Raw genomic sequence first — 14,967 nt, forward strand, 5'->3', positions numbered from 1 at the left:
GGGGCCATGTTTTTGTATTTGACACCATCTGTCTTTCATTTATATCTTTATATTTTGCTGTAGACAGTAACTGAAACTCTGTCAAAGCAAATGAAGGCGGTAAAATCTATCAAACACCTTCCCCAAAAATGTGGGCCAAACAAAATTAGATGGTACTGCACAATTCAAATCACAAACAAGGCCTGGTTATATGTGCATGAAAAGTACCCATACGAGCCTGGAAAGTTCTGGAACAGTAGTAGGGACAGAGGAGATGAAAATGAACCTAAACCAGGCGGAGGAATGAGGATTTGCCTGTTGAAATAAATAAATGGCCGTTATCCATCTGTAAAACATGGTTGGAGGTAGTGCTACATAGCCTATATGTTAAAGTGCTTGCCTCATAAGTTCAAGGTTCCAGTTAACACTGTCATTACTCCACAGTTCATTCCCTCTGTTATTTGCATAGCTATCACATTTGTTGGCAGAAGTGTATTGTGGGGGAAAGTGTGTATTGTAACTTGCCAGACTTTGACCAAGGTGTAACCTTTTTTGAATTAATACTTTTTGGTAAAGTAATCCTATGTTAATTCTTTACCCCTCTTGACCTCTGGTTGTTGCACTTTAAAATTAACCACTAGGTGGCAGACTAAATATAGCTTTGTGCTGTCTAACCCTCAATTAGACAGCCTTATCTTCGTCTGATATTGAAATAAGCATTGTAGCCTCACCTAGCCATCTAAGATCTGACTTGATAACATTATAACTGGAGATTATCCAAATATTACTTTGTCTTACACAAATATGCTTTATTAAAGAGTGTCATGGTTAGGCTTATACTCTTTCTATTCCACTCTGGGCATACATTACATATTGAATGTTAGAGTGCACAGTGGTGAAAAATATACTGTTTGTACTGTATATTATATATTTTACTTGGTAGCAAATTTCCTCTTTACGTTGAGAAACACCATTTATTTCTCAAAAGGAACCACTTCCTCAATCACATTTCCTGTCACCGTGTCTCACCAGAGTGAAATAAGTGAGTAACCTGACATCACTGTCATTCCAGTGCCCTAAAAACTAGATATGGAGAAAAACGGTCAAAGTCAACATGTCGAAACAAACAACAACAGCAAGACAAACGATTCCAAAGGCCACCCCAAAGAGGTGAGTATGTAACTTTAGTCAAATGGCTGGATAAGCACAATAATAGTTTTTTCCTCACCCCTGTCACCATCTCAACTTATACAGCTGTCAATCATTCACGTGTAAAAAGTAGGTGGTTAAGATAACGATATGGGACAAAGCTGTGTATAGGAATGCTAGTAACCTCATTACAGACTATTATGCCCCTTGACCCTGACCCATGCTGATAATCAGATGTGATTATTATTGCATTATTTACTCTATGTACAGTGTCTTACGGTTAATTATGCAATTCAGGACATAATAAAAAAAATCTGAATGTGGTTTTGTGCAATACCTCTTGTTTTAACTAAGCAATTTAAGAGGTGTTGGATCTGCTCCATTTGTAATTGTGTTAGACAAGGGCATTCTGGAGAAAGAAAGTATTTTTGCTTGCTCCCTTTTCACACATGCTTAAAACATCCTCTCAACTCCACAGACACAAATTCACTAAGGATGTCATTTTTCACACTCAAATGTGTTGGTACACAGATCAATCATATCCTATTATAGTTTCTGACAAGTACTTTGATAGCTTTTAACTGACAACTATGTTAACAGACCTGTTGCACTTCATCCTGAAATACCTTATTTAGTTTTTCTGTACAGACTATGATATAACTCTGAAAGTAAAAGCCAACAGTTGCTTAACATACCTGTAATTTCTTCTCTTTATCCAACATTGATACAAATATACAGTAAGACATTATCTTATTCTTGCCTTATAATTCATGTGAAATTATGGTCATAGAGGAAGTCTTAATATTTAATGTATTTCCTCTGTCAGTATTTAATGAATTCTATTTATGTGCAATGACAAATGATCATTTAACACTATTATTGGAATTATAGGCCCAGGTTGCATTTTCCTCAAATCACGACCATATGTAACCCTCTATCACTGTTAAATCTAAACGTTAACTTGACCTTAGATGAACCGTTGAAACCAAGGGCTTGACACATTTTGTTATCAGTTCATACTGAATGTTTAAAAAGATACAGTATTTCCTGCTTGCATGGTAATAAGGGGAATACATCTTCACAAAATTGGTTTGTTGGTTAAAAGTAAGGTAGAAGTATGTGGGGAGAGGAAGGGGGTAATTAATACAACACCAAAAAAACATATACACACGTTCAAAATCAAACAACACAGGTAATTTAATTCCAAAGTCGTTTAGAATACCACACAAAGCTGTATGTCAGGATGACAAAGTGATAAAAGGTACTAAATAATAGTACTGGAACCTACAGTATACATCAGTGGTAATTGGGATTCTTCAAGCCATTTGTATGTACTGTAAATGCATGTATCGAAATCTCACACATATATGCAATCACTAAGAGAAACCTTGAGTTCCATCTTTTTTCAATACTCGCACATAGTAGGCGTGCCTGGAGTCCCTATTCCTGCCATTTCAAACAAGGAACGTGTTACCAATCTGTTGGCATTCACTTGATCTGACATTTTTTGTCAAGGCTGTGGGCTGCTTCCTTCTTTACCGTATGTCCTTGAGAGTCAAGGACATGAATCAAGGACATATGGAGCAGCCTACAGTCGTGGTCATAATTTTTGGCAGTGACAAATTTTGTGTTTTGTAAAGTTTGCTGGATTTTTTCACATGTTTCTATGGAATACTGGAAAACAATAACATATATTTCATAGGTTTTAAAAGCTTTTATTGGTGAAAAGGTTCGATATATGGAAATACTCCCCTCTTTTACAGCAATCAATCTGCTCTGAAAATCCAATCCGAATGATAGACAGATTTCAGCTGACTGGAACAAGTTCAAACTTTCCCATATACTGATGATATTACTATAAATTATGTAAGCAGTAATTTTATGCCAGGGCCCAAAAACTGTGAAATGTGGGTTTCTGTGATGAATTTTGTTGGCCAATTAAGCTTTTATTTAAAATCCAACTGATCACTCAGCAAAATAATTGAGTAGCAATGTGAATCAACACCACAACAACTGAAGCAGCAAACTTTGCAAACACAAAATGTATGTCACTGCCAATACATTTGTACAAAACTGTATATCTTAATGCCCACCTGGAATGTCCTTACTACCCTTGTTTGAAATTTTACCTTGATTGATCTAAAAATACAGTTCTGTGCCATAAAGATCCCTAACTGTTTTGTATGCAGTATATGTGTTTGTATGTAGATTTTTTTTATTGCATATTAAAAAGACCTCATTCAGTATGTGTATTACCCTGCAGAAAATCACAGCCTGCCTGGTGAGTGCAGCCTTCTTCAGTGCTCTGGGGTCATCTTATCTCTATGGTTATAACCTTTCAGTCGTCAACGCTCCAGCATTGGTGAGTCTAACCATTGGATACTTTTGTTGATAGTGTAATGCCCAGTACACCCAGGTTTCCCTCACTAAAGAGGCTCTGAGAATTAGTATAAAAATATAGATTTTATTATAAGGCTTAATAGTAGATCAGGCATTTAACAACAGCGTTTAACCGCTCCAGGAAACAGTGACATAGACCACATCTAGGAAACATAAACAATATGAAATAAGTCAGGGCAACAATACAGCACGTATAGCAACCATACATCATTAAAATCGTTATAGGCAAACACATACCCAAAACACAGAAAGCCGATGAGACAACACAATCAGCTTCCCGACACTCGCTGCAATCAGCCCCGGCTACAAACAAACCCACGCACCAGTATACCACATTTACTTGCACAGTCTTGCATGCATTTGATGACTAACATACAACATTTTTAAGACACGTTAAAAAGACTTGCACTTAAATGACAAACAATCCTGCCGGCGTGCACCTCAAGTACGGATGTGACCCTACAAGCTCACACCCAGTTATATTGGCACAAGCCTTAGGTGTGGCCTTACCGTCACACCCTCTGGAGCCACACCCATATCACAACAGCCCCGTTGGAGGGTTGGTGCTTGTCATTTATGTTCTCATCCATGGCCTTGTTCACACATTATGATATATTGCACCAACTAATAATATGAGATTCTGTGAAACATTGAAACAATATGCCTGACATTTAACAACATCTTCAAAGGCTCAGAACACAATATAATTTAAGCATGCCAAATGCCTCTTTAGTGCTTAGAACCATGATTGCTGCTTTATTGGAAAACATCACTTTCACATTTATCTCCTGACCTCCCTGTTAACAAATCAAAATGGCTGCAATTAAACCTCATGAATAGATTATTGAGAAAGAAGGAAAAACGCCAAAAGAACCAAACAATGGCGCAGTTTATGCTGCGTCTGTTTTTGTGAGTTTGGTAATAGCGCCCGCTATGCTTCCTCATTTTGCGAAGTATTTATCAAACCTGACACCTATCAGGCAATCAGCACGTACTCCGCCCTCAAGAGTAATTTGCGCGTCTCTAAAATAACAATTGGCTCGCAGATCTATCATGGATCTTCATACGGGAAAAAGAAAGCGCAAACTTAAATGTAGTGACATATTACAGGGCAGAACATTTACATGTATTCATTTAGCAGACGCTTTTATCCAAAGCGACTTCCAAGAGAGAGCTTTACAAAAGTGCATAGGTCAATGATCATAACCAACCATAGCCATAGGAACATGAAGAACATCTACACCCTCGGAAAAAAAATTGGCAAATGTCTTCACCTTGCTCGGATCACTGCTGCCATTGAATAACATACGTACATTTGTACACACACATAATTTCCCCTGTAGAATAGAGGCGCACTCTTACTGGCAGTCTTTGTAAATACCGCAGAATATATAATTAGGCGCACTTTACACGTATCCTCCCACCTTTTTGGTTGGAACTCCCACTTTCCCCACGACCCTCCCACTTTCCCCATGCCTCTCCCACGAACGCATAGCCCGCATCGTTAAATCAGTCTTTGCGAACAATTAACGCCTGGAAACAGGCGCAAACGGCTTGATAAATGACGCCCAAAGACTCACATTTTTGTATTGCCAGCAAGAATGTGTATTTTGCAAAACACTCAACAGAATGTACAGTCTCAGTGGGTATACTACTCAACAGTCGTTCTTGGGTGGTTTTTGGCTTTAAGGACCAGGCAGAATGGCTGCCATGGAATTAGACATTCCACTATATTTCTTGAAAGGGATGAATTCAACTCCCCATCCATCCATCCATCCATCCATCCATCCATCCATCATCTGCCGCTTGTCTGGGGATCGGGTCGCGGGGGCAGCGACCTAAGCAGGGAGGCCCAGACTTCCCTCTCCCCGGCCACTTCCACCAGCTCTTCCTGGGGGACCCCGAGGCGTTCCCAGGCCAGCCGAGAGACATAGTCCCTCCAGCGTGTCCTCGGTCCTCCCCGGGGCCTCTTCCCAGTGGGAAGACTCCCCATTAGTTGGTTAATTTGGTGTCCACAGACATGGCCTATCTCGTCCATAGTTCCCCCAAAAAAATTTTTTCCCACATTGACACACACACACACACACATTCAAACTTAAATTGTAGAATATTCAACCCGCACATGCTAGACATAATTTCAATATAATAATTTCATTTAGACATCTATGAGCAAGCACACAGACAACAAGAAAGAAGATGGCCAAGCACATACTGTAGAGAAGTCGTTGATAGTTTTGGTCTTTACATTTATAAGAAACATTTATTGGTGGATTGCGTTGGGAAGGAAAAGTTCAAATAAAATAAACAGAAGCTGGAGGAAGTGCAGGCTATTGCTACCCTGCAGGTGAGATGTTGCAGTAGTGTAATTTAATTTTTGTTTGTTCCCCTCAGTCGTAAAGTCAACATTTCAAAACGTTATTCTTCTTCAGACAAGACTGAATAAGGCTATATTTTAAAATTCCTATTTGGCACCTCTCTGTAATATGGTTCATTGTCATTTCTCACATGTGACAGTGAACTACTCTTGTCACGCCCACACCAGGGGATTATGTATAAAGGATGCGCAGCTTTCATACCAGAAAATGGCGTACGGCCAAAACTCAAAAAGTACCTACGCACAGAAATATTCACATGTTTAAAACCGGTCGTACGCCAGGTCCTGCGCACCTTTCCTTTATAAATCACAATCAACGTGAAATTGACCGCACGTGAACGAACCACTGACCCCCCCCTTGCCTCCTCTCATAAATGAATATGCAGGTGGACTATAAATGCGCTCCTGAGGTAATTTCTTTGTCTGAATTACTGTATTTCTTCGAATAAACGCCACCCTCGAATAAACGCCGCACCAAAAATGAACGTTATTTAATAAACGCTGCACCGTTTATTCAAAGAAATGCAGTAATATGGCTAAACACGCAAAAAAGGACAAATTCACAGACGGTGGAGGCAAGAAAATGTGTCCTGTTTGGCGGCCTGTCATCAGGTATTAGCGACAAAAGAAAGTCGGCGGAGTGCAAAACTGTCACTATTTGCGCCCTTTCTTGTTTTTAACCTGAAGCACTTTGAGATTAGCTCAATGTAAGGTGCATTACAAATAAAACATTATTGGGGTGTGCTTGCCTTCGGTGAGCACAAACCATTGTTATCTCACATCTATATTTATTTATTATTTTTGCCCCCCTAAGGATCAGTCTATATTTGGACTACATAGACAAAGCCTGTGTCAAAATGTTCGTCTTGGTCTCGATTGCGTTGCTTGTATTGGGATTTACGTTCCGTTGCACAGTTTGAGGTTACAACGTTTTTGTGGCGACAAAGTACCTTTTGTCGACAAAGGGTAATCTGTGCTAGCTAAGTTACCACGTCAACACACGTTAGCAACGACGCATTGATACAACGTGATAGAGACGTTTTAGCTCGCAAATTGGAGCTTGGATTACGAGTGAAAAATACCACCCCAAAAAATCACAAGGATTTGGCTTTGTAGAGTAAGCGATTTCGAGTGGAACTGCAATCTCGGATTTTTGATTTAGGCCGTGAAAATCTTTGAAATTTTAGCGAGTGCGGGTCACCCTTGAGACCGCCTAGTCTTTTAGGCGGCAGCCATGCTAGAAAGCGTCATAGTAGTATTTTTGTAGCTAATTCTATAGTTCAATTTTACACAAAAAAACTGAAAGAGGGAAATGTTATGACGATATGACTATTGTGAAAACAGCCAGGTGGTGAGATTTTAATGTAGGTTGCTGTAAAAACTTTGATTTGTTTGCTACGTGGGAGCCCCGTCAGCCTCCATTGACGATTGCGGCAGTAACAATAGTGTTGTCAACGAGTGTTGACCTCGTCGACAACAGTGTTGTCGATCTGCGTCTGGTGAGTATTTTCTTAATTTCGTACCAGGGTCAATTCTACATCCTAATGGACAGCAGTGTTTTAAAGATATGGCGACTGCGAAGACAGCCAGCGGGTCAGCATATTTTTGTTATTTGTGTAACACTTGGAATTTGAGTGAGACCGCGTCTTGTTTTGACGTTAGCCTTAAGAGTCACAGACTCGGCTCGCCCACTGGCAGTGTGTAGACATTGTTTTGTTCAACTCAGCCAGCCATTAGAAAAACTGACATCAAAAACGTTCTAACCGTTTATACACATGTACACACTGGGACATGTTTGGTTTTTAAATTATCTGTAAGTATTAGGCTACAGTATTGTCTTCAATGCCACAGCTATGGCTAAACTTTATTATGTCTTATTACACGGCTGTTCTTAATGCTGTAGAATGCTCCATTCACTTGAATGGGGCTTCCCAACATTCTGCGGTGAACAATTTTCTCATATTTGACGTTGCTATGGATATTTGACCGCTGTCAAGGGAAGTGGCCTTTTTGCCTCGGATTCACGTCTTTCGTAGCACTCCGCAAGTAGTCCGGTAACTTTTCAACCCCAGCGTACTCTGTTGCTTAGCGACGTCAACTGATTTGAAGCCTAAATAATGTTCAAAGTCTATGAAGTTCAACGTCTTTGGTGAACTATTTCTCTGCTGATCAACAATACGAATGGTAACAAATACATGTAAAAAGACACACTGTGTTAAGTAATTTTTTTGGGCAAGTGGCCGTGTAATAAGCAGGATAATGTATAGAACGCTGGTCATTATCGGGGAAATAAGCCCCTTCAGGGCAAAACAAAACCACTCCGCTTCGCATCAGAGTGCTGTTCGCCCTGTTGGGTCTACTATACATTATCCCTTACAAAAGAAACGTTCTAATTTCCTGCACTTTCAAACAATCAGTGGAGTGTGGATAGCAACAGCAGCTAGCTTGCCCCTAGAAAACTGCTTTTGAATTAATCATGTCCCCCTAAATTAATTTGAACTTATTTACGTTTTGGGGGGCTTATTTTCAGTTAGCAGACGGTACTATTTGAATCGCAATTCCATCCGAAATACTGCCAGTGACAACGTTGTTACAGTAGCTTGTTTCAAAGGGGGTTCCTTGTTTCAAAGGGTGTTCTTAGTCAATTATGCAATATGAGTAGGCTAAATGCTTGAAAATATCACTAGAAGGAAAAACGGACCCACCTGCAATCGAAGCAAGCAAGCACACCCAACAATTTCCCCAGAAATTGTACCCTTTCTAGTTATTATTATAGGGCCATAAATAATTTGTGTTCGGAGAACCGGACCATGGCAGAAATTAAGAAGAAATGGTCCAATGTAGAACTTTAATTTAAAAAATGAGTGGTGGCGCATGGTAACAGCATGGCAGCTATAGGGTTAGAGTGACATGCATTTCCTGAGTGATTTTGTAGTTCGTTTGACACCATCAAGTTTAACAGAAGTTATTAAGTGGTGGCGGAATTAACAGAAGGCTATATAACATTTCCTGTTTTGGGTTTTGGCATTTTGATGTGATCATCCACATAAATTTTATGACGTAGTAGTGGAAACTTATATTTTGTAAAGTTTGGTGAGTTTCGCCACTTTTCAGTTAGAATTCGCCATGTTACAGAGCCAGACAAGACTTTGTGGACGGTCCGCACCTTCTCACGCCTGCTCAAAACTTTCCGTGATGGCCCGCACATTCTCACGTCAAGTACATTTTCATACATCACAAAGTGTGCGTGAAAACCAGCGTACGCAAGCTTTTTGTGCGTACGCAATGTTTATACATGAGGCCCATGGTTCCCCAGTCATTCCACTACAGCACTCACCCTCTCCAGAGTACTAATCACTGTCACCTGTTCCTCATCAGCAAGCTCCACCAGAACTTCAGCACACACCTCTGTTACTCAATGTCTAACCTTGAACATGGTAAAGGACTCCTTACCTCCTGGACTTAAACTGATTAGCAGCGTAAGCTTAGTTATTCTGTCTCCCATGTTTCTCTCCAGCGTTCTCCTCATCTTCGTGCCTGTACCTTGTCCAATAAACTACCGGTCACTCTAGTCATCTAGTCATCTTTGGGTCTGGTTTATCCTGACGATTCTAACCTACCAAAGAGCATACATAACTGCCCTCAAAAAAGAACTGCTACAATCCATGAACGATTGTGTGACAACTAGAGATCTTGTTATCTGTCCACCTATTTGAAATATGTGGCAAAGGTTATGCAAAGGTCTGTGCCAATAACAAAAAAGGCTTTCATAATTTATCCATCAGTTGTGAATTATAAATTGCTTTGCTAAGTCACTTTCCCCCTCTCCCTCTCATATGCACAGTATATACAGGACTTCTACAATAATACCTGGATTGAGCGATATGGAGAACCAATCGGAGAGGAGACAGTGAAATTGCTGTGGTCCATCACAGTTTCTATATTTGCCATTGGAGGCCTGATTGGAACACTTGCCGTCTCCCTTCTCATTAAAGTAATCGGGAGGTAGGTTGGACGTCAATGTAATATATAATGAAAAGTGCATTTTTGGGTTAAATCAAACAAAGACACATGACCCTGGAGAGATTAGGTCCCCAATGCAGTTTATTTAATTTTTGTTCTCCCTTTGTCTATGCCCCATAGTCACATGTTCTAATTTATGCAAACGTATATTCATAAGTACGTTTTTGAGAAAAGACTGTAACAAGTGTAATAGCTTTACTAAAAACCTAGAGTTAAGGCACTGGTGGACATTTGAATGTATTTTTATTGAAGGCTTTGTCAAAGTGTTTCTCATAACAGAAAACAAACATCAATTATCAAACATCATTTAGCAAACATGAACTATTGGCGTATCCAGAACATTTGTGGCAAGATGAACCAAACTGAACAGAAAAAGGTTGTACTAAACCAGAGTGTGTATATGTTGTGAGCCCTCTTGTTAGCAGATACTACTGCCCTCTGGCCATCAGCTGTTTTTCATACATTTTCTAAGTCTGTGTTTCAATTTTTACTTGAACAGTCCATAAGGTGAGATATTTGCCTTCATGCCAAGGTCCCTAGTTCCCTTCAAATCTGTCATTGGAGAGACTGGTGGGTGTTGGGTTTTGGATAGGACGTAAGTGTCTTACAGACACATTCAAATGTGTAAACAGGGAAGACTTTCAGCACCAGCACAGCTCTGGCTTTATTTAATGTAAGCTACTGTATTCAGGTGCTGTTTACTGTAACCTACACACCATGAAAAATGGCAAGGAGCTTTAATATTCATTATAGTCTACTGGGTCAGTAATTATCATGGCACAGATATGAAATTATAGTAGTTCCTGAGGCGTGCTCTGTCTTTTGTCTTAGGACATTTAATGTACTTTCATTGTCCCCATAATATACTCTCAGGATTGTAGAACAAAATTATCTACAACAGAGGGTCATATCTGTATCAAACCCAACAGATTTAACATTGGTATACTGCTCTAGGAATTTGTGTGCAACCTTTGTGTATGTGCTTCAAACAATCCAGCAGATTTCATAGCATTAAAAATGCCAAATGAATCTCAGAACCAGACAGATTCCTTTTCATTTAAATTTATTTTCAGTTTATTCATGCTGATGATTAGATAGTTTCAACTGTCCATCATCATCAACTCTTGTTTTCAAGCTGAAGATTGATAAAACAATGCTAGCAGCAGGCTCCGTATGACTTTGCCACCCATCATTACAGTGCAGGTGCTCAGCAGCTGAGAATATCCTTAGCGTAGACATGAGAGGTTGTTGCTCTCGTCAAAGCCCATAATGATTCAGAAGAGTTAGATTCCCCCAGTTGCAACTCTTGATTTATGAACTGGGGGAGAGGGTGATAATGTAAACCCTAGTGGCATGTTGACACCAGCAAGCAATCATTCCTTGTTTACCGTAAATCCTTAGGGAGCTAGGTGAGTGAGCAAGAGAGAGAGAATGGCTAGACAACCATTTGCTGTAATGAAAGTCAAGGTGTTAAAGTCCCTTAGCGTCATTTATCTCACACTTCTATCAGTAAGAATGTTTTTATGATTGCATAACAGCTTTGCCAGAATGGACACAGCACAATCCCAAAAATCCAGTATCTCTGAGATTAAAGAATCGCAGTGAAGAATTATGAGGCTGTCTCACTTTTGTGTAAATAAGGGGATTTGTCTTTGCCCCAAGAGAAATTGTCCATAATAGCCTCATGGATATGATCCACGAACACTCATTTGTTATGTTTCAAATTGGGTTGATTTACTTTCAGCATGGCCTAAACTCACTTTGCAAATGTGGTAATGTGGTAATGACAGAACATGTTCTGATACATGTAATAGCATTATGTATTTTAAATACAAACATTTACTGTAATAACTCATGGCTACTGGAAAAATACTACAGAAATTATTGATAAAAAAAAGCTTGATGCATTATTTAACAATTACAAAAACAAGTTCACATCAAACTGGCAGGGCAGATTATATTTTCTGAAATCAAAAGAGACTTTTGCTGCTCTCAAAACTTAGGCCAGAGATCTTTCTATAATCTAATTAATTATATAGTTTGAATCAATGTTACTCCAGAGTAAAGTTCTTTAAGTCCTTTCTAATTTATAATTGCCTATGGCCTGGTCCAGGTTTCATTGTCTAGTGTTCTTAACTGACAGTATATTTGTATGATACAATTTAGAATATTTGCCACAGTTCAGTACATATACTGTTATGGGTTGATTTGCTATCTATCTTCCAGACTGAAATCTGTAGCCTGCCAGCAGAGTTGGGGATTGGTCTCGGTCTGATCTTTGTGTAATTCTGTCTGCCTTGGCACAGTTGGGTTGACACTATGGTGTTGAAAGGACTTTGATCTAGTATGAGTATTACATTCACGGGGTTATTGTAAATAAACAATTAACAATGGAAGGTGTACACAAGTCCCCAATCAACAGCAATATGTTTTCCTAAATTTCAGCTAAGCTAGGCCTTTTCAAAATGCTACTTACGTAGAACAGATTTTTTAAATGGCACGTTCACTTCTGATGCAACACTTGTGTTGTGTAGTAATAGTGAGCACTGAAAAGGCTGACATACTTATACTCATACATACGATATTTGAATTATAAGTAAAATATCTAAAATACACATTTACATTATCAGATGCATTGTTAAATGCTGGTGTACGAATACTCCTCACAGGTTAACATTTGTCTTAGAGGCAGGGGCGGATCTACCGGGGTGGCATGGGGTGGCAAATGCGACCCTAAAAATAGCCTTGCCACCCCAGCTGCCACCCCAGTTGGCAGCTTTGAAAACAAAGAAAAGTTGTGGATCACTGGACATTTGTGAGAGCAAATTTCTAACATCCCACTGCAAGTGACTGCAGCACTCCACGACTCCATCCACCCTCCCAACACCGCCACCAAAGTTGCTTTCATTTTAACAAATGAAAGGCGCAAACCGACCATAGAAAGCTCTAAACTCAAGGAAAAAATTGGCGGCACGGACAGCAGACCACACCGGAGGAATGAGGTGTTGAGCAATTATCTATTAATGACTAAGAATAATTTGAAAAATGCGGGGCTCACGTGTTGCACGTTACTTTTCCTGTTGAATTGAGGTTATTGACGTTAACTTGTGAATGCTTTGGGAAAGCAACAACAAAGATGACCCCGGTAAAGTTAGTTTGAAGTTCGATATTCAACAGATATTCAAATGCCCAGTATTGTGTTATTTTAACCGGTGCTTAGCACTGCTACGATCGGACGCTTAGCCATTTGCTCAAGGCAGCCTAAACAATGCGTAAGTTTAGGGGCCATCAACAAATTACACATTTCAAAAGTCAACAGCTTTTCAACAACATGAGCCAGGAGCATCAAAATAATGTTGAACTGTTGAAGATGTATGCATTCATGCTGCATAGCTTTTATTTTGTTCAGATTAATAAAACATATTTTTTTATTCAAAATAAATCTTCAAACTTCAAAAACGTTTTGGTCATGTGACCTATAATCCTCAAATTCATTTCAGTGTTCACTGACTATTAGTGCTGTCAGTTTAACGCGTTATTAATGGCGTTAACGCAAACCCAAATTAACTGCGTCATTTTTTTTATCGCACGATTAACGCTCTTTTTGGCCTAGCAAACTTTGTAGTTTTTTTCACTTGCTGTTGCAACAAGCCGATGTTAGAAAAACTACAACACCACACCGGATCTAGACCGGAAACAAAACAACAGGCACGCCACACACACTTGTTTAGCTTGCGAGCCGGCTATTAGACATTCTCTGGTAGTAGGCTAACGTTACGTTTTGAGTGGATGGCGAGCGCGAGACGCCGAAATGGATGCCAATAAGATTTTGAATGGAAAGTTTACTTTTAAAAAGTTGCCAAATGGTTCCAATTGACAAGACCAAAGTGATCTGTGTGTTTTGTCGTTGTAAACTGAGCAATCATCGCAGCACGTCCAGTCTGAAATACTACTTGATGGCCAAGCACACAGCTGATGCGATTCATTTGAATTCTCCGCCCCCTCGTCAAAGCCAGGCGATTGCAATGTTGGGTCTTCTTTCTGCGAAGCTACGTTACATTGTTTTGATTTATGGGGTGTTACATATTTTTAATGATTACAAAAAGATTTTCATGAGAAATCTTTATGTATGTGAACTTGATTTGTAACAATTGTGGCAATTTCCTCCCACTCCTGTTTAACCGAAGCTAATTTGGGTGGGTTTCTTCTCCTATCTCCATCAGGATCAGAATCAGAATTCGGTTTACTCGCCATGAAGCCTATGTTACACAAACACGGAATTTAATGTGGCAGGAAGGCGCAAACAATAAACATAAGGCCTACCGTTTCCTAAATTAGGCCTAAGTAAAAAAAAGTACAATAGTTCAACAAATTCTAAGAACTAAACAATTAAAAAATATAACAATTTAGAAAATAAAATATATATTAAAATAATAATTTGAATGAGCAGCATGAGCGGGCAATTTAGTGCAATAAAAAACTGCTCCGCCTTTCCCATACAATGTAATTTCTCTATCTTTTACCATGGATCAAGCGCTGCTCTTAAAGGGAATGTGAAATGACGCTCTGATTGGTTTATTGCACGTTACGCCCAAACCACACCCATTAGTAATGTAGCTACTTCAGACCAACCCTTTTTAGATTTGCGCCAGGCGCAAAGTCATTTATCCTGCCGGCAAAATAGCAACCAACCTGGAGTCCCGCCCACAAAGTTACTTGCGCTTTGCGTTTTGATACTTGCGTTTCAGATCGTCAAAATTGGGGGGATAGTATTTAATGATTGCTAGGGAAAGAGCAATGGTGGGTGCCAGACCACCTCACCATGAACTACACACAGATTTATGGAGTTTTTTATCCATGTAACCCACTGAATACACATTTAATCACACTGAGAGCCCTAACAACATATTCAAATGAGAGCCATGACAAAATGAACTTCCCAAATAACAAAATTTACATTTCATTATTTTGGGTTTACTGTAAGACCTCAATAAACGGGCTGATTGTTAGCAAAAGTAATGAATTAAAAGTCATTTATATAT

General features: G+C 39.4%; 1 protein-coding gene across 5 annotated transcripts in view; it reads left to right on the forward strand.

Moving 5' to 3' along the window:
- slc2a9l2 (solute carrier family 2 member 9, like 2) overlaps positions 1-14,967 on the forward strand; it is a 96,911-nt gene that overhangs the window by 3,945 nt on the left and 77,999 nt on the right. For all 5 annotated transcript variants that reach the window (XM_084704898.1, XM_084704897.1, XM_084704899.1 and 2 more), the window contains 3 exons: positions 1,052-1,149; positions 3,392-3,490; positions 9,747-9,907. In XM_084704898.1, coding sequence (XP_084561024.1) covers positions 1,069-1,149; positions 3,392-3,490; positions 9,747-9,907 — 341 coding nt within the window. In that variant the 5' untranslated portion in view covers positions 1,052-1,068. The remainder of the gene's footprint in view (positions 1-1,051; positions 1,150-3,391; positions 3,491-9,746; positions 9,908-14,967) is intronic.

This window comes from Hypomesus nipponensis, chromosome 9, assembly GCF_054491055.1.
Source record: "Hypomesus nipponensis isolate SF chromosome 9, ASM5449105v1, whole genome shotgun sequence".
Lineage (NCBI taxonomy): Eukaryota > Metazoa > Chordata > Actinopteri > Osmeriformes > Osmeridae > Hypomesus > Hypomesus nipponensis.